The following is an 18,150-nucleotide window of genomic DNA, read 5'->3' as shown; positions in this document are numbered from 1 at the left end:
GTGCATGGCCTTATTTGACAACTACCGTTTTTTTAAATGTGTGTAAACTGTTGGTCACAAACACACTGAGTGTAGTTATAGGCACATAGCATTCCATTTTCAAATGGAATATTGTCAGTATTGGGTTTAAAACCTGTCCTGGAATAATCCATTTACATGTGTGGAACAACCTTCTTCCAACAGGATTTTTGTTTACAGAACACGGCCAAAATCGAAATGAATAAGGCGCCTACAAAACTTGCGCACACTCCAAAGACTACCACCAAAATCCTCCTTGTCACGTAATTTGCGTTCACGGTCAAGTTTTGGTGTGCACTGAAGGAGGCCCATGTATGTTCCAACGCCATACCTTCAGAGGAGCTGAGGAGATAGAAGAGTGCAGGGCTGGTGGCAGCTGCCACCTGGGGGACGAAAGGCTGCTGGAGGGGCAGCTCCTCAGTCTTCCAGTCCAGAGGGAAGCCAGCAGCGCCTGTGGTGCAGGGGGAAAGGTGGACAGTAAGAAAGATTGGGGGAGCCAGTAAAGAAGCATTTGCAACTTGTGGTGGCTTTAGTCTGTGTCTTGTCTGTTGTCTGCTTACTTGCATGCTTTAGTGTAGTCTGTTATCTGTTGTCTGCATACTTAAATTGGAAGTCTGTGTCATCTGTTGTCCGTCTGTCTGCGTACTTGAATTTGCATTAATGTCCTTGAACCAAAGTGGTGTTGAAGTTTCTTTACATTACTTATAAGTTTATAATCTTGTGTGCACTAAAATAGTAAATGTACTGGATAGTTTATGAAATAGGGATGGGGTTAGATTCAGAGCTCAAGGCAATTTCAGCCATGGATGAGGAGGCAAAGTAGCCTTGTAAACTAGCCCCAACCGTCAGCGGGCAAAATCATTTTTGCCTGCGAGTGTGTCTAGCCTTGGACAATGCCCCAGGCCCTGAAACTGGCGGACCAATCACAACGCAGGAGATTTGTTTTGAATCTTTCGATTTTGAGAGAGTGATGACAAAGCGTTGACCAATAGGCACAGACACGGTTTGAAAAACAACGGGTTGTTCCCATCAACAATCTTCCGATGTCTCATTGATCGAGGCCAGACTAAGTATTCACATTTACATTTATATCCACATTTAGTCTGGCTTGCCAGGCTAGAGACAAAGGAGAGTTTTTGTCATGTATGGCTTCCTCCTACACCTGTGCACGTTGGTACTGAGAGTCAAGTCATACCTGCCTTTGACCATCCTACTGTATATCTCTACACCAACTGCCTTACCCTCTGGCCACAGCTGTCTCCTGACGGGGGACCAATTGGTCTGACGGATATCTGCCCTGTGTCCTGACAGCAAAGGGTTAAGTTACACTACTGAAGGAGCTCACTACTATTGTATGTAATCTTCTATTGAATGCAATGTACTGTAGGCTGCGATCAACAATCACACTAACGAGACAGATTTTATCCAAGCGACCACCAAGTAGAGTTGGTGAAAGTTTGAGAGAAAACGTGCCAGACCATTCAATACAGTTTTAAATCATACTCACTGGGCTGTGATGCCGTGCTGGGAGACATGGCCATCACCGGTGCCGCTCTGTGATTGGTCGTAGCTGGGGGCCGCGCATCAGCAGCTGTATTCTTATTGGTGACAGTCGATTGAGGTTGACTCGTCGCCGTGGCCGGGCCCTGGCTTTGATTGGCCTCAGTAGCAATGGGGCGAGCCACTGGCGGTGGGATCAGAGTGGTGGAACCAGTGTTGGTTAAGTTAGCAGCCAGGGTCTTATTGGACCCCACAGCAGGGCGAGGAGCAGCAGGCTGGCTCTGATTGGTCGAGGCAGCAGGGAGGGGGGTGGTATCTTGGCTCCGATTGGGTGTCGGCACAGCAACTTGGACTGGCGCTTGATTCTGATTGGGTACGGCAGCAGGCTGCTGCTGGATGGTGGGCTTATTGGCAGGGGAGGGTTCGAGGGCCAGTTGGTCGTTGATGAGCGTGGTGGCGATGTTGTGGTCGTCCGACTGGAGCTCGACGCCGTAGCCGCGCCCCGTTACGGAGACGACGCGGCCCGTCAGGAAACGACACTCGCCCAGCTCCTTCATCCTCTTGGTGGCCGACGCGCTCCACTGGCCACCCACGGGCGCCGCACCTGAGGAACACGCACACGCACACCCCAGAAAAGTGCAAAAAGAATGTTTATAATCATCAGCATACTCCACACAATATTCAGCTTATTTACCTCTAACTTGTTCATTTACATTGTTAATGTCATATTATTTTACAGACTGACAGCTGACACAAAAAATGTTACACAACAAAAACTCAACAGTGAAAGTAATTTTTAGTTTAGGAAATGCCTCAAGCAGGCTGGCTCAATATAGCTGTATTGAAAGGTTATGAACCAGCTGAGTAGCAGAGATGAATGTGAATGGAGGTGAAAGAATTGGAAGTGAAAAGAAAAGACAATGGGGAAGTCAGTTGGCGGCCAAACCTTTATACCGGCAAGTCAGGACAAGGGGTCTGAAATCCTAGAGTATATGCATTCGTAATGCCATTCCATAAATAGTATTTGTGGTTGATAAACGTATTTGCCTATTTGCTCAATAAGTGTTTTGCATTTGAAATATGAAAAGGAAGGTTGTGAAAATATTCCTAGTGGGTCCAAGTGAAAAAAAAGGACAAACACTGCTCCAGAGTAGGTAGTGGTGAATTGTGTAGCGATGGTCACTCACTCTCTCTCTCACACTCACACACACACACACACACACACACACACACACACACAAAGAACGTGGAAGGGACAATAGGGGATAGACTGTATGTGGAGCCAGGAAGACCTACATGCGAGCTAGCAGCCCCTGGCCAGAAACTACAGAGTGAGCAGGCGGTGCAATACGCTGGGCAGCACATTTGCATTATTCTCTCCATTACCAACACTAGCAAAAGCCATCGGTCTCAAATTATTTTTCTCCCAGGGCCACATTATGTAGAGCAAGTGAGGCTGTGGGACAAACTAACGCCCCAACCCAATGAGAAAATGTTAGATGCCTGGACAGAGAACAGATTTTTCGCTTTCCCGTTTTCCTTTCTTGTTATGAGACTATATCGAACTCTCTGTGAATGCTTTGGAGAGATATGAGTCACTGAAGTTTCAGTGACGGAAAATCACAAACATTTATGTTTTCACTTGTTCTGACCTCTTGGCGGGCAAAATGTTTGCCGTGCCCGGGCCGGACTTGGCCTGCGGGCCTTTGTTTGGAGAGCAAGGAGCTAGGGCCACATACCTGCGAGCCAGCAGCGTATGGCGAGGAAGGGCAGGGTGAGCAGGCGCTGTTCGATGCTCCTCAGCTGCGAGGCGTCCACCGAGCTGCTGTTGCCGTAGTCCACAAAGTAGACCTGCACCTTCCCATCGGCCCCCACGCCCTGCACCAGGGCACGGTACCAGCTGCCGTCTGATGCGGGAGCAACAAAATAGATTATTTAGATTATTATGATGACCATTACTATTTGATTGCCTTCTGCGAAAATAAAACAAGACTTGATATTAAAAAGTGCACGTTTAAAAAGACATTGTATCTCGTGTTTAGTAGGAAAACAAACCATCACGAGAGCTAAATGAAAAAAGGCATGATTAGCTTTTTGTATGACTCCCAATGTGTACAGAGCCAAACATACCAACAGAGGGAGTACTGAACTGAGAGTACCATGGAAATACCAGTCAACAACAAAATAGGGCATAGTGAAACAAATGGTCATCAGTAGTACATCAACTACTCTGCTGTGGGGTAATAAGCCAGAGCACCTAAGCAGTATCCACAAATTGTGGGTGACCGCCCCCTGTTGGTGGTGGCGTGCAATGGCATCTTACCAGTGAAGAGTGCACAGCAGGGCTCCCCCACTACAGGGCTGACGGGAGAGGCTCCCCCCTGACAGTGCTTCACCAGCTCCGCAGACAGCTCCATCAGGGCCTGCATGTCTACAACACACACACAAACACACACACACACACACACACACACACACACACACACACGCACGAACGCACACAACACACTGCAGTCATCCATCATCCTAATGCACAATGTTATGCAATACCCTGCATGTTAATTTAGAAATATAAGATTGTGCATAAAAGTCCTGAATTGCATACAATTAATCACAAACAAATGTTTAGTAAATGTAGCAGGTGAGTTTTCATTTTGGGCAGGATTATTTACTTAATTTGTGCCAATTCTTAAGTAGTGCATTTTAGAGTCCACATCAATGTCTAATATAATAATAATAATAATAATAATAATAATAATAAATGTATTTTTTTGGTGGGATTCAAACCTACAACCTTCTGATCTTAAGACCCCCTTATATTTTCTTATTAGGAAACCTGCTGTAGTACACCATGCTGCATGAGCGGTACCTTGCTGTAAGTAGCGGTGGCAGTAGAACTCTCCAGGGTTCTCGATGATGCTGATGACCATGGGGGTGGGCTGGCCGTCCTGGGGGAGCTCCGCACACGTCCACTCCAGCTTTGGAGGCGCGGGGGTACTCGACGCTACGGTTAAAAACAAAGAATGGGAGCATGAGCAGACACACATACGCGCGCGCGCACACACACACACACACACATAGGTGTTAACATCCCAAATACAATGATCTTTGCCCGACTATAGAACTTTAAAGAACTTTTATAGATAAAAAAAACAAGCACATCCACACCAAAATTGTCTGTGCACGACTAGGGAATAAAATAAATAAATACAATAAAATGAAAATTACAAAGCCGACGACACCAGGCTTCCCCACTCCCCACTCAATCACCTCCAAGTCAACCATACCATGGTCCTCTATGGGTGCTATATCATATTTTCCCATGACGTTTCAGGCAACTTGACCCTCATCCGTTCTTACCAGGAGGTGGTGGTGCAGCTGCTGTGCTGGGCTGTGCAGTCTGTGGCTGTGCTGGGGGCGGGGGCTGTGCTTGTGGTTGTGCTGGGGCAGCCTCTGCCGGGGCCTGAGTCTTGCTCTCTGCCACAGGCTCCGCCACGGCCAAGCCCATAGACACCAGTGTGTTGGCCACGTTGGACTGGGGGTCGTTGGTCTGGGCGTCCGTTACGGCCACCAGGACACCGTCGGCTCCCCTGCCCAGGACCGTCACGGCCAGGTAGCGGCCAAACAGCAGACTCTTGGACATCAGCGCCACCTGCTCTGACCAGCCGCCCTCAGGGGCTCGAATACCTGTGAGAAGATAGATAGATAGATAGATAGATAGATAGATAGATAGATAGATAGATAGATAGATAGATAGATAGATAGATAGATAGATAGATAGATAGATAGATAGATAGATAGATAGATAGATAGATAGATAGAGATCGATCGATCGATAGTAGGGGTGTGAATCTTATACCCACAAAACGATCCGATTCAATATCGATTCACAGGCTACGATTCGATTCAGGGACGATTCATAAAAAATATTTAGCGATTCGGTGCGATTCAATGTCGATTCTGTGCGATTCAATGTTGCATAACAATAACCGATCCAAAATTGCTTATCTTTACACCCCTATTAGATAGATAGATAGACAGATAGGTTTTTAAACTACATCATGGTAGATCAGTCCTCATCGTAAGCTGCCCAAATGACCTCATCAAAACCCTGCCAACGCTCCCCTTAGTATTAAAAAAATAAAATAATCTCGATTCACAGGCTACGATTCGATTCAGGGATGATTCATAAAAAATATTTAGCGATTCTGTGCGATTCAAAGTCTATTCTGTGCGATTCAATGTTGCATAGTGATAACCGATCCAAAATCGGTTATCTTTACACCCCTAATAGATAGATGCCTTTATTGTCCCCTGAGGGACATGAGTTTTCAAAAACCACATCAAGACATCACATCAAAAACATTGAACAAATCGCGAGAAAGCAGCACAGTTCGATATCAGGGGCCCTAACGCCTGGTGTGGAGACTGAGCACAATGCAGTTTAATACCAGGGGCCCAGATAATTGTGAGAAGAACATAACACAGTTTATTATCAGGGAACCTAATGTAACTGTTGTGGAGAGCACACACAGTTTATTACACATAGTTCATTTATTATCAGGAGGCTGTTTTGGAGGGCACATGATTTAGTCTCACACAATGGCCACTTCATTACACAGTTCATTTACCACACGCACACGCACAAATCCATTTTACTGCATGATTGGAGGATTACTTAAATGGATTTGCATTGTGTTAAATGTTTAACTCTCAGCAGTGGGGCTGCAGGGCAGGACCAGCTCGCTGTATTACATCAGACACAGTGAATTTATGCAAGGGATAACAGCCAAGTTGGCTGAGCCAACGAGGTGTCCTGATATCAAGGGAAATAATGCACGAGGTGGAAGCGTACGGCACATCCGTCTGCAAAGTCCAATTTTTCCCTTGATATCGAGACACCTCGAAGGCCGCTATGCCGTTTATCAAGCGGTTGCCAGTGTTTTAATAATATTATGTTATTGGTCAAAGGCTTTGTGAGACAACACATTAACCACAGCACTTCAGTCTGTTGCTATGGATACCGCATCTTACTTTTCAGTCGAGGCCCAATCTCTAACTGCCGCTTGTGTATAGTTACCTGCCAGGGTGCACGGGATGCCCTGTGCGGGCAGTGCCAACAGCTCGGGAGCGATGGGCATCAGACGTCCCAGATCCACCTCTTCCACGTTGCCATAGTCTATGAAGCGCACGGAAGCGCGTCCCTCGGACGACACTTTCACTACCTTGGCACGGTACCACTGGTTATCCTCTGCAGAGGAGGGAGGACAGGAAATCAGAAGTCAAAACATTGGAAATATATAATGAGGAAATTAAGAGTTTTGCTGCAGAATTTTGCATTTGGTGGAAATGGCTGTTCAGATGTCCTTCCATTGATGAGTGAATTAATCTTGCCAGTAAAATATTTTGGAGCATTTTTAAAAACCTATATAATGTGCATTTTTTGCAATACAATGATATTCCATGCCTAATACAAATGTCCGGAAATTTTCCAAAATGGATAGAAGGTTTTTTTTTGCAACACAGCTTTTCAAAAAAGGGAGAAAGAGCAGGGGAAGCAAGGAACGGAATGGAGGGAGAGAGAGAGAGAGAGAGAGAGAGAGAGAGAGAGAGAGAGAGAGAGAGAGACAGACAGACAGAGAGACAGAGAAAGAGAGAGCAAGAGACAGAGAGAGCAAGAGACAGAGAGAGAGAGAGAGAGAGCGTGAGCACACAAGCGTTGACACTTTACCGGAGTATAGGGCGCAGCATATGGTGCCTGGTGCAGGCTTGAAGCAGTCTGTGGGTTTGGTGGCGGAGCAGTACTCATTCAGCTTCACCTGTAGCTCCTGGACAGTTTCTGCTCAATAGGGTAGAGAGGGTAGAGACAGATACAACAGACACACAGATCAGGCTCTTCCCTTTTACACACCATCATAACTGGGAACTAACATTCATTTACACCACAACTTCACTCATCATCTCCTCAACTTTTGCAAGAACACAAACCTGCATCGTAATTTCATATCTAAGTACACCCCATGAAATACAGCCATGGGTCTACGATAAGAGGCTGGCATTCACAAAACAAAACTTCTAAACTCTCAAAATGCTCTGTGCATTGTAGCAGAGTATGGGCAACTGAGGAGTTTTGAAACAGCCGTGTTTACGCAAATCAGACTGGAATTGAGTAGCTCAGAGGCCCTGGGTAACCTACGGCAGTTCTCTTTGACCTGGCAGACAACCTCGATGAGAGACAGCCTGACGGAGGCAGCGGCGGTGAAGGCCTGTCCCATAACAATATTTGCTGAACCATAAAGAAAATATCACAGCTTCACCAAGCAGTGTGGCACATTTACGCGTAGATTAGATTCAACTTTGTCATTTGCAATTGACATTAATTAAATCACTAGCCCAAATAACAATACTTATATTAGATATGGCGTAGGAGAGTATACACGGGTCAAAGACATGCAAAATGGCATTTGTCATTCAGTGTAATGGATACCTTCTGCTGACTGTAACGGTAAAAAATCATGATTTTTAAATTGTTTCAAGTGAATGGATGACAACCGAGGCTTTCATGAATTCACTGGAAAAATAAATAATTAAAAAGTCATGTTTTATGCAGTTACAGTTAGCAGAAGGTATCTGTTACACTGAATGACAATTTCATTTTGCACGTCTTTGACCCATAGTTACAGTGCAGTCAGTACAACTGAAGAGAAAACATGGTTTATATCAGTGTTGCTCTGAGAATCAGCAATGTGTCTACAAATCAGTCTGGGGTAGACAAGACCCTGGATAACCTACGGCAGTTCTCGGCGACCTGGCAGACGACCTCGATGGGCGAGAGCATGCAGGAGGCCACGCCGGTGAAGGCCTCTCCCACCTCCTGCAGGAGCTGAGCGGGGTGCTGGGGGGCGGCCATGCTTGTTGTGGCATCCTGAGACTGGCAGAGGACCTTCTCCACAGAATCATTCAGCATGGAGTCTACAGGCAGGGAGACACAAAGCAGAGCAGAGCAGAGGGGGATACACTTTACGGATCCCTAAAGTGTAGCCGAATATACTACCAATAGAGGAGTCAAACAAGTGGTTTTGAACTAAAGCACGAGTCAGTCGACACAGAGTCATTAAACATGGACTTCCACAGGAAGGGGAGACAACACAAAGCAGGAGAGAGTATCGTAGGGGAGAGCTACTTTAACAGTCATTCAACAGAGAGTCTAGATGTAAAGGAGACCAGGAAACCGTGCAATGTGTCTATCAGAATCGGCACGCATTTCATGCATTTTCAATTCACATCCAGTCATTTTATTCATGTTTATTTTCACCTTGTTTAAAACCAATGGGTGATACAAAATATGCTTTTGAACAAAAACATGAGAGTAGGAGCAGCGAAGAGCAAAAACAAAAAACAAACAAAAAAAACCTCATAAAATTTGATGTACTGCTTAATACTAAAAGAAGTCTTCCAAATTGACAGTAGAAGAGGATTTGATATGCCAAGGGGGAGTAGCAAGGAGACAAGAAGTAAGATGTATCACTTAATTTGTTTGTGGGTGATAATATTGTGGGTAATACATTATCAAAACATCTTCTGTTATGTTCTGACATTTTCATTAAAAACCCAATACAATACAATACAGCTACGAAGTGCAACAAAGTAATAAAGAGTCTCCATCACAGCAATACACCAATCCTATGGATAGGGGATGAAAAGACACCAAAGTACAAGACAAGACATCCAAATGGCATGCAAAAACCCTAGCAAACAAATAAAAAAAATGGATGGTTAATGGTGAGCCTGATCAAGTCAAGCTCAGCATCCATACTGTACCCACATGTCTTACCGATGTCCTGCTCCGTGGTGGGGGTGGGGGTGGGGGTGACATCCTTCACAGCATGGCCATGCTCCACGAGGAAGGCACCCAGGGCCATTTCTGCACAGAACATTAAGGCATAAAGGCAAAGACTTTCAATGGTAATCTTTAATACAGCAAGATTAACCACAGTGTATGTCACTAATGCAACAAAGTGGGGTCAGTAATGGTGTCCTAAATGGGGGTGACAACTATCCCATTGATCTCTCTTCATTCAGAACCCCGCTAGTTGCCCAAGGGGGGCATGGCAACTTAGAAACGACTCTTCCTTATCAATCGCCTCTCAGAAAAGTATTTGCCCACTGTAGCAGTAGACCCCATATATCCTTTTAGTCCCATTCCAAAAAAAATCCACATTGTAGAAAGGCCATAGAGAAAACATTTAGGACCACCAAAATACTGACTTAAAATGATCCACCACAAAGGATGTAGCCCTTTTTTGGCTTTCTTTCTGAGAAACGGATGTGAAATTGTACTTTCCACAGGTACAATTTCCATTTTACACATAGTAAAACAAATGGCTGATAATGACAATATTAGGTAAACACAGTCAATTATGTTCTTCATACCGATTCCGGTGGGAGCCAGATTCATGTCCACGGCGTAGAGGCTTCGGCCCGAATCCACGGTGACTGCCTGCACCTGCACGGCCACGCTCTTCCCGTAGAGCAGCTGCTTGAGGAAGAGGCTGCACTCCTCCTTCCAGCCGCCCGTCACAGGCGCCACGCCCGCCACGCGACACTGCAGAGCCTTTTCAGGTGGAGAGAGAGGTGAAGGGAGTCAACTAGGGCTGGATTTCAAGAGAGCACACGCCACCGCCCGCTCCATGGGACCCAAAGTACTCCCATTGTTGATTTGTCTCCCCCACCCATACCCCTGTTTACACATGACATACCTCACCTATTCAGGTTGGGAGAGGTAGTAGAGAGTAGAGTAGAGTAGAGTAACCTTATTAATCCCCAGGGGTAAATTCAGGTATCCAGTAGCTTACATAAATACACAAATAAACAAATGCCCACATGGACATTTCAAGACACAAATAACACAGCAATAGTCAGGCAGGGGAAAATAAAAATAAAAATAGTAAAGATAAAGAAAAAATGTAAAAAATGTAAAAAGGTAAGGAGAGGAGAAGAAAGGAGGAGAGGAAAATCAACCACAGAAGTTGTGGTACCCAGAGATTGTGCTGGCAATCCAGGCTATTGAAATTGATTAAAAAATACCCTATTTTTGATTATTTATGTTGCCTACAACACTGTAAAATAAGACAACAAGTAGTTGCTGGACTTACATTGGGAGCAGAGCGGTCGACGCTGTCTGGAAAGGGCTTGATCCGGTCGAAGGGGACATCCTCCTCGTTGCCAAAGTCGATGTAGAGGACTCGGGCAGCCTGCTGCTCCCCACTCACCGTCTGTGCCAGGCCTCGATACCATTGCTGCAATATGATTTCATATGGGATTTATTTCATCTTTATTTGTATGCATTTTGTATTTGACTGTATATGGCCTTATTGGAAAGTCTTTTCTGAAGAACTTTTTCTGTTCTGTGGTGCATGTTGAAATGCCATGATGTAATCCTGAATAATACGGTGGATAGAGCACAAGGGTGGCACCATTAATATTTTGATAGTGGTTGATGGTGCTAAATCATTCAGAACGGCTATGGGCAGGCTACCTGGAACTAGCAGACTGGAAATTCTGTGAGAGTAGGCTTCAACTGCGTTGAAATGGGCAATAAGGTTGTTATTATAAGCTACCTTGCCTAAGATGGAATCAACAGCACCAGCAACAAAAGCTTTCAAAATCACTAAAATGGCAACACTTGCTTTGTGTAGGTAGGAAGTGATACAACTAGGAAGATCAATCAAGTTTAAAAATTAATCATTTTTAATTTGATGCTGACATAGACTTGACATACATTTATAGGAGTGGAAAGTATGACAACACGGTAAAAAGGTTGACCCTGCTTTGCACTCCTCAACCAAGTAGATCAAGAAGTGTAATATAATCACTTGCACCTGTTTGAAGTAATCAGTGGCAGTTATTAGAATGTTTAACCCTCCAGCTGTATGTGATTTCAATATGAGCAAGTACATGAGCTACTGTAGCTAATTAAGGAGCCGTTTCCACATAGCAGGATATTTTTATATCTGGATATTTTTTTCTCCTGGTTGCATTGGTTTTGGCCTTCCATTTCCACGTAGTAGATTTTTCAAATCCAGATATAAAAAGCAGGCTTTAAAAATATCCTATTTAGGGGGCTAAAACTTATTTGTTACAATGGAGTATTTATTTTTATCCCCATGTTGCGTTTCCACCTAGCCAAGAGAAAAAAATACCCACGTATAAAAATATCCTGCTACGTGGAAACGGCTCCTAAAGGTTTTGGTTAGGATCACCAGTTGAGTTAACTGGCTCAAGCCTCTGCTGCTCCATTTCCCCCTACACATATTTTTTTATGAAAATATAGTGTGTGTGTTTGGTGCTGGCCACTATATTTTTCATCCGGATAAATAATCTTTTTTTCTTTGAACCATGCAGATCGTTTCTAGATATTTGGATCTATGTAATGTCTGTATGTATGTATGTATGTATGTTGGTGTTTTCAATATGTTCAATCTGTCAAGCAATATGAATAATACAGTATGAATCAATAAAGTTTGGTGCCGTTTACACATACCCCGGATATTTTTTTCATCTGTTTACTTGTAAATGCAAAATGTGTATAAAAATAAAAACTCCATTGTAACAGGTGCATTTTAGCCCCCTAAATAGGATATTTTTAAAGCCAGAGTTTTGACAGACATTACACAGATTTTGAAAACTCTTTTTACGTGTAAACGGAAGGCCAAAACCAATGTGCTTTCAATAAGATCCACAAGTGTAAACAGCTTCTTAGGAGCTGTTTCCATGTAGCAGGATATTTTTTTCTACTTTGTTTTTGGCCTTCTGTTTCCATGTAAGCAGAATTTTAAAACCCACATATCAAAAAGCAGGCTGATATGCCCATGTTATCCCCATGTTGTTTTTCCACCTAAACAGGAGAACAAAATATCCACATTTAAAAATAAGCTGCTACGTGGAAACAGCTCCTTAGTCTACTGTACAGTGTCTGTCCTGCTTCTCACCTGGTCCTGGGAGAACTTGACGGCGCACACCTCCCCGGCCTCAGGTGTGTAAGGGCCAGTGGCCGCTGCTCCACAGGCCTGCTGCAGCCCCATGGAGATCTTGCGAAGGGACTCCTCCACCGCAGAGCTGTGGATGGACATGAAGAAGCGGCTGGGGCTCTGGATGTCCACGCCAACAGCCTGAGAAGAACACATGGGCACAAGGGCAATGATGTTAGTTCCTCCACAACAACTGAGTGTCTCAATTAGCACTTTCAGGCCAACAGAGAACACTGACGGTGCCCGCACCTATTCTCCACCTAACTGATGTGCTCACACAGATGAATGTGTTGAAATTATGTCGGTGGAAACCTAAATTCCAACAGGTTCATCCAGGTAACATGACGTGTGGGAATTAGGGATGCAAATTATCGATTAATTCATTAAGCATTAGTTGATAGCCTTATCAATCGACTTACGATTAATTGATAAGCGGCGTTTCCCCCCTAAAATCTCAATGTCTCTCGAAAAAAAACCTACTAAATCTAAACATTTTAATGAAATATTGAGATAAAATACTACATTTAAATTAATTCTATTTCAATTCTTTAATCCAAAGGTGATTTAAATATTCCCCCTATTCACACCCCTCTTCACACACTCTTCACATACCCATTTCACCTGGGTCTCTTGTGAATCGAATTGGCGATTAATTGCGATTAATGTTTTTTAATCGATTAACACATTAATTGATTAATCGTTTGCATCCCTAGAGGGAATGGATACTGGCACCATTCTGGCTAAAACAGTTAATACTCACATACTATATTAACAACTGAAGTGGGCCTAAGTTTTGATTTTTCTTTCACAAAGTTACTCACATTTTATGCTTCATGCCATTTCTCTGTCTCTCTCTTAAAATCAAAAACATCTTTGTTTCTGTGAATAGTTGTTTACCACCTTGACGCGTTTTACTTAATCTTTCTGCTCTTTAGGCTACTTTGTGCTTAACTTAATTTCCTCTGCACACGAAATGTGCTACATAAACTTGCCTAGGGGGCCAAAAATGGACATCTCATTTAGTCAGGACAATGGCCCACAGTAAAGAGGAAGGTCAGTCTACACAAACAGTTTAACAAGAGCAAGGGTGAATGCTTTGTTATCATGCCCTTTCCAACCCCCAGCCTTGAATACAATAGAAAACTTAGTATGGCAGTCAGCCAGACAGTCTGGTACACTTGAGAGAAATGTATCGAGGACACTGATACTAGGGCTTAAGTTATGCATAATGGCACACAAAGGTTCTTAGAAAACGAATGAAGACACTAGGGTTAAACACGAAGGAAGGATGAGGTACTACAGTATTTTTTTTAATACATGAAGGAGATACAAGTTAACCTTTCGGGAGAGGCCTTTGAAATATTTCACCATAAACTTTGTTACGATACTGAAAAGACAGATGGCATTTTTTGACGTCATTTTTTTAAAGTCAGATGCCAAAATTGGACCAAACCGCCCATAATACAATATCTGGTCCGCTTCCAAGAGGCGATGATACACATTAACAATGAATAAAATGCAAGTTTTGTCCAGAGCCTGTACCTGGATCTCAGCTCCCTGTGGAATGTCGACCTTGACCAGGTCCTGGAAATAGACCCTCTTGCTCTGGGCCGCGTTTCTGCCATCTACCTGTGACTTGAGAAGATCACACAGTACACCTGGTATTCATAAAATGCCTTTTTGGTTCCTAAATTGCATTAACACATACAGTATATAATACAAACAGTATAAATGCAAAACTAAAACTGTTTTCATGATCTAGTGATACTTTATGAGGATTTCGGTGGCTTCATACAGATATAGTTACATTGATTGTCGCAAACAGGTCATTTACGTTTGTTTAGGAGCAAACAGGGTGATGCAACCACAGCAAATGCCACTATTTTGAGAAATGTTGTGTTGTTTTCACTGGATTATATAAAAATGTAGTATATTCATTTCCAATTATTTCCTGTGTCCAACCTTGGGTTCCGGCATGCCAACTCCTGGTGCTGCAGCAGGCATGGTGGGGGTCTCTTTCGGCTTCTCACTACTGGGGAGCAAGATAGAATAGATACCACCAAATATAAACACCTCCATTGATCAAGGTTATACCTTATTGCTTCAAAGAATGGCAAACAAAGAATGTATTGCTTATCAAAATCATGCACCAACAAATTTACCTGTATACAAACATTCAATAATCTCAGATAGCAGTGAAAAATGGGAACGCAAATGGTTTGCGCAATTAAAGGTTACATATGTAGAATTTTAAGCAGTATATTTCTAGAATTTATGCCATTTTGAATTAGCAGTGATGGAGATATTTGCTTGCAAAATCTATTGTACATTAGTCAGTCAGGACCGGCAAATTAACTTATTAAAAAGTGAATACTCATGAAAACACAGAATTTGCAAATGGCGAGCATTTAATTCTGAAAACAAATGATAAACTTAACATTACACAGTGGACGTTTGATGCACAAACAATAATGCAGACTCCTCACCTATGTTCTGGTTCTTTGCCGCAGGTGTGTCTATGAGCAGGCTTATCGTTGGCTTGGCACGCCTCTGAGCAGTAGACTGTTCTCTTGCAGTCGGAGCACCTCACCTGACCTAAAGAGAAACAACAGTTCATCCATGGTCTAATGGTAAAAGATGTAGGCTCGAACCCCACCATCCCACTCTCTACCGCACTCTATGGCTGAGGTGAGCCTGAAGAAGGCACCTAACCCCATACTGCTCCAGGGACTGTAACCATCCCTGTAAACAGTCCACTGCTTTGGGCGGAAGTGTGAGCTAAGTGTAATGTAGTAGTAGTAGTAGTAGTAGCAGAAGCAATTATGATAATAAAAATGCAGTTTGTATATGTAGCCTCACCAATCAAAAGGGTTTTATCCAACACGTGTAAAACACAGCGGTGTCAAAAGTAAAAGTGAATTCACAGTGTAAATACAACATTAGCAATCTGTCATTACACTGTACCTAAACAGGCAGACAGACTGCAGTGTTACTGAAAAAAGAAAGAAAGAAAAAAACCTGCCACAGGGGACAAGTGAGGATAGGGATGCACCGGTACACAATTTTTTCACTTCTGACCCGATCCCGATACCTAAATTTGGATATCTGCCGATACTACTCCGATCCAATAACAAAACCACATATGCATGTGTGTCAACTTGTGGAAGGCCCAAGTAGGCTAAATGGTCAGAAAAGTAAGTCAGAAGAACAGGAAACCAAGTAAAAATGTTAAAAGTAAGAAGTAAAAAGGTAACAATCCCATCCTGAAAACAAATATGCGATTGTAATGATTTCAAATTAACATTACACCTGGCTCAAAGTCAGTATCGGAAATTTCAGGAAAATTCCGATCCGATTCCGGTCTCTGAATTATGTTGATATCTGAACCCGATACCGATACACCGATACTGATATCCCATCCCTACAAGTGAGCATATGGTGTAGATGAAACAGTTGAAAAAGACAATAGCATCTTGTCAGTCAACCAAATAATGACAATAATAAAATAAAAATTCAACACAAATCTAACTGACCTTCTTGACCACAAAAATTGCAAAGTTTCACAGCAGCTGATCCCAGTATGGTAATCTGCATTGGCTGTAGGAGAGTGAATAGTGAATAGAGTAAAAGTCAGTGAATAACTTAATTGCAAATACCACAATGGTGTGTTTTTATTACGGTTCAACACAAAATTAACATTAGTCAGCTTGACACATTAACGATATTGAATAGGCCTACTTATCATAAGATAAAAGTCAGCATTAACCTGAGAGAGGTCCTTGGTGGAAACAGGTTTGCCTGCCAAGCCTGCAGAGAGAGATTGATCAATAGCCACCATCAGGTAATCAACAAAAAATACAAACATACACACAAACAACATGCATGGTATTATTGAGCTACGCAGCAAAACAGTTAAAAAAAATACATTTAAAAAAATTCAGGTGCTGTTTCCACGTAGCGGGATAAGCTTTTTTGTAAATGTGGATATTTTTTTCTCCTGTTTAGGTAGAAACACAACATATGGATACAAATGTAACTCCATTGTAACAGGTAAGCTTACGTTTAAGCCCCCTGAATTGATATTTTAAAAGAAGGATTTTTGATATGTGGGTTTTAAAACTCTGTTTATGTGGGAACGGAAGGCAAAGCCAATGTAAACAGGAGGGGGGAAAATCCACATTTAGGTGCTGTTTCCACATAGCTGGATATTTTTATATGTGGATATTTTTTCTCCTGGATGCATTGGTTTTGGCTAGGGATTAAGGCTGTAACGATATTGCATCGAACCGAGGGATCGCGGTACGCAGACCCACGAACCCCTATCGCGAACCTTCCTCGCAGAATCGCGATGCGCCCTTTTAAAGTTCTTACCCCTCAGTCTAGAAAACAGCAGGATACAGGCAAATGCTTGCATATGCGCTTAATGCTTGCATATGCGCTCAAACACAATTAGAAATGGGCCGCACATGAGCGAGTAACACTTCCATTCTCCCCTCTCTCCTGTAAAATGTTCCGTCCAACCAGCACGTGCATTGGTTGTTATTCATTGCCGCCCACAGCAACCTCCACGAGACAAAAAACTTCGGCAAACGTCGGAAGGTAAAGCACAGAAATGAACAACAGACCAAGAAGGCTTTATCAAACGTGTGAAGATGTTTTTGATTCATGCATGCGCCGATGTATGTTGAGTGGAGATAGACGTTGAGCGGAGAGAGAGAGAGAAGGAGAGCGAGATGCTCCGCCTGACCAAATGTTAAATCGCTACGCTCATAAGGGAGTGTCTGAAGTCGGGCGAACGTTTAGGTCGATGTGGATATTAGGCAGCATTATTTCCTCCCCACATTGACCGCCTGCCTAGCGAAAGCATGCTCCATTTCAGCCACTGCATCTATTCCCGCTCTTGACAAAATGTCAAATCACAAAACCAAACAATGGACAACGTGCATGTTGCATACTGAGAACATAACTGAGGTTCATTTCGAGTTTTGTTTGTATAAACGTGTGCGCGCTGCTGCACGATCAAAACAGTTACAAAAATATTAAACATCAAAATTAAGTGTTGCATTTATGTAAGTAACTTAATACAACATGTTTCCTGACGAAATATGACCAGTGTTGTTTTCAGTTAGCCTAATGTTTGGATATTAATTGGATAATGTTTGATAATGTGAGACAGTTGTTATAGGCTACTGGAACCCTGACCCTTCTCTCTCCATCTCTGTCTCTCACACATGGTCAGCATCTCAGCATGATTATGATCTAAGCCTATTAGTAATAAGCCTATTTTTCCTTGTTGAATTAATATCCCTTATTTCTCTGTGCTGTGCTTTGATGTGAACACCTGGGGAACAGGTTGCAGTGGTAGGCCTATATCTACAACATAATTTAGTAGACCTACAAAATTAATGTAGGCAGGTAAATGCAAAAAGAAAGAATAGGCCTATATATAAATATAGCCTATAATTTATTTTCTTTTTTTTTCCCTTTAAAAATAATAATATCGTGGGGCGTATCGAATCGTGGGTCATATATCGTGATACAAACCGAATCGTGGGTTGGGTGTATCGTTACAGCCTTACTAGGGATGTGCACGAATATTCGA

At 43.0% G+C, this 18,150-nt stretch overlaps 1 protein-coding gene across 1 annotated transcript in view; it reads right to left on the bottom strand.

Moving 5' to 3' along the window:
• The window catches only part of tdrd1 (tudor domain containing 1), a 30,857-nt gene that overhangs the window by 10,159 nt on the left and 2,548 nt on the right, over window positions 1–18,150 (bottom strand). Inside the window, exons 3-20 of the mRNA XM_063221450.1 lie at window positions 16,315–16,355; window positions 16,082–16,145; window positions 15,035–15,143; window positions 14,511–14,580; window positions 14,091–14,183; window positions 12,510–12,689; window positions 10,674–10,817; window positions 9,952–10,132; window positions 9,344–9,442; window positions 8,311–8,490; window positions 7,250–7,357; window positions 6,599–6,769; window positions 4,879–5,205; window positions 4,388–4,522; window positions 3,842–3,949; window positions 3,258–3,425; window positions 1,526–2,122; window positions 350–469 (exon numbers count right to left, since the gene is read on the bottom strand). Coding sequence (XP_063077520.1) covers window positions 350–469; window positions 1,526–2,122; window positions 3,258–3,425; window positions 3,842–3,949; window positions 4,388–4,522; window positions 4,879–5,205; window positions 6,599–6,769; window positions 7,250–7,357; window positions 8,311–8,490; window positions 9,344–9,442; window positions 9,952–10,132; window positions 10,674–10,817; window positions 12,510–12,689; window positions 14,091–14,183; window positions 14,511–14,580; window positions 15,035–15,143; window positions 16,082–16,145; window positions 16,315–16,355 — 2,895 coding nt within the window. The remainder of the gene's footprint in view (window positions 1–349; window positions 470–1,525; window positions 2,123–3,257; window positions 3,426–3,841; window positions 3,950–4,387; window positions 4,523–4,878; window positions 5,206–6,598; window positions 6,770–7,249; window positions 7,358–8,310; window positions 8,491–9,343; window positions 9,443–9,951; window positions 10,133–10,673; window positions 10,818–12,509; window positions 12,690–14,090; window positions 14,184–14,510; window positions 14,581–15,034; window positions 15,144–16,081; window positions 16,146–16,314; window positions 16,356–18,150) is intronic.

Source organism: Engraulis encrasicolus, chromosome 17 (genome assembly GCF_034702125.1).
Source record: "Engraulis encrasicolus isolate BLACKSEA-1 chromosome 17, IST_EnEncr_1.0, whole genome shotgun sequence".
Taxonomy (NCBI): Eukaryota; Metazoa; Chordata; class Actinopteri; order Clupeiformes; family Engraulidae; genus Engraulis; species Engraulis encrasicolus.
Note: the sequence above shows the minus strand (reverse complement) of the source record. Positions and strands in the feature narration are given on the sequence as shown.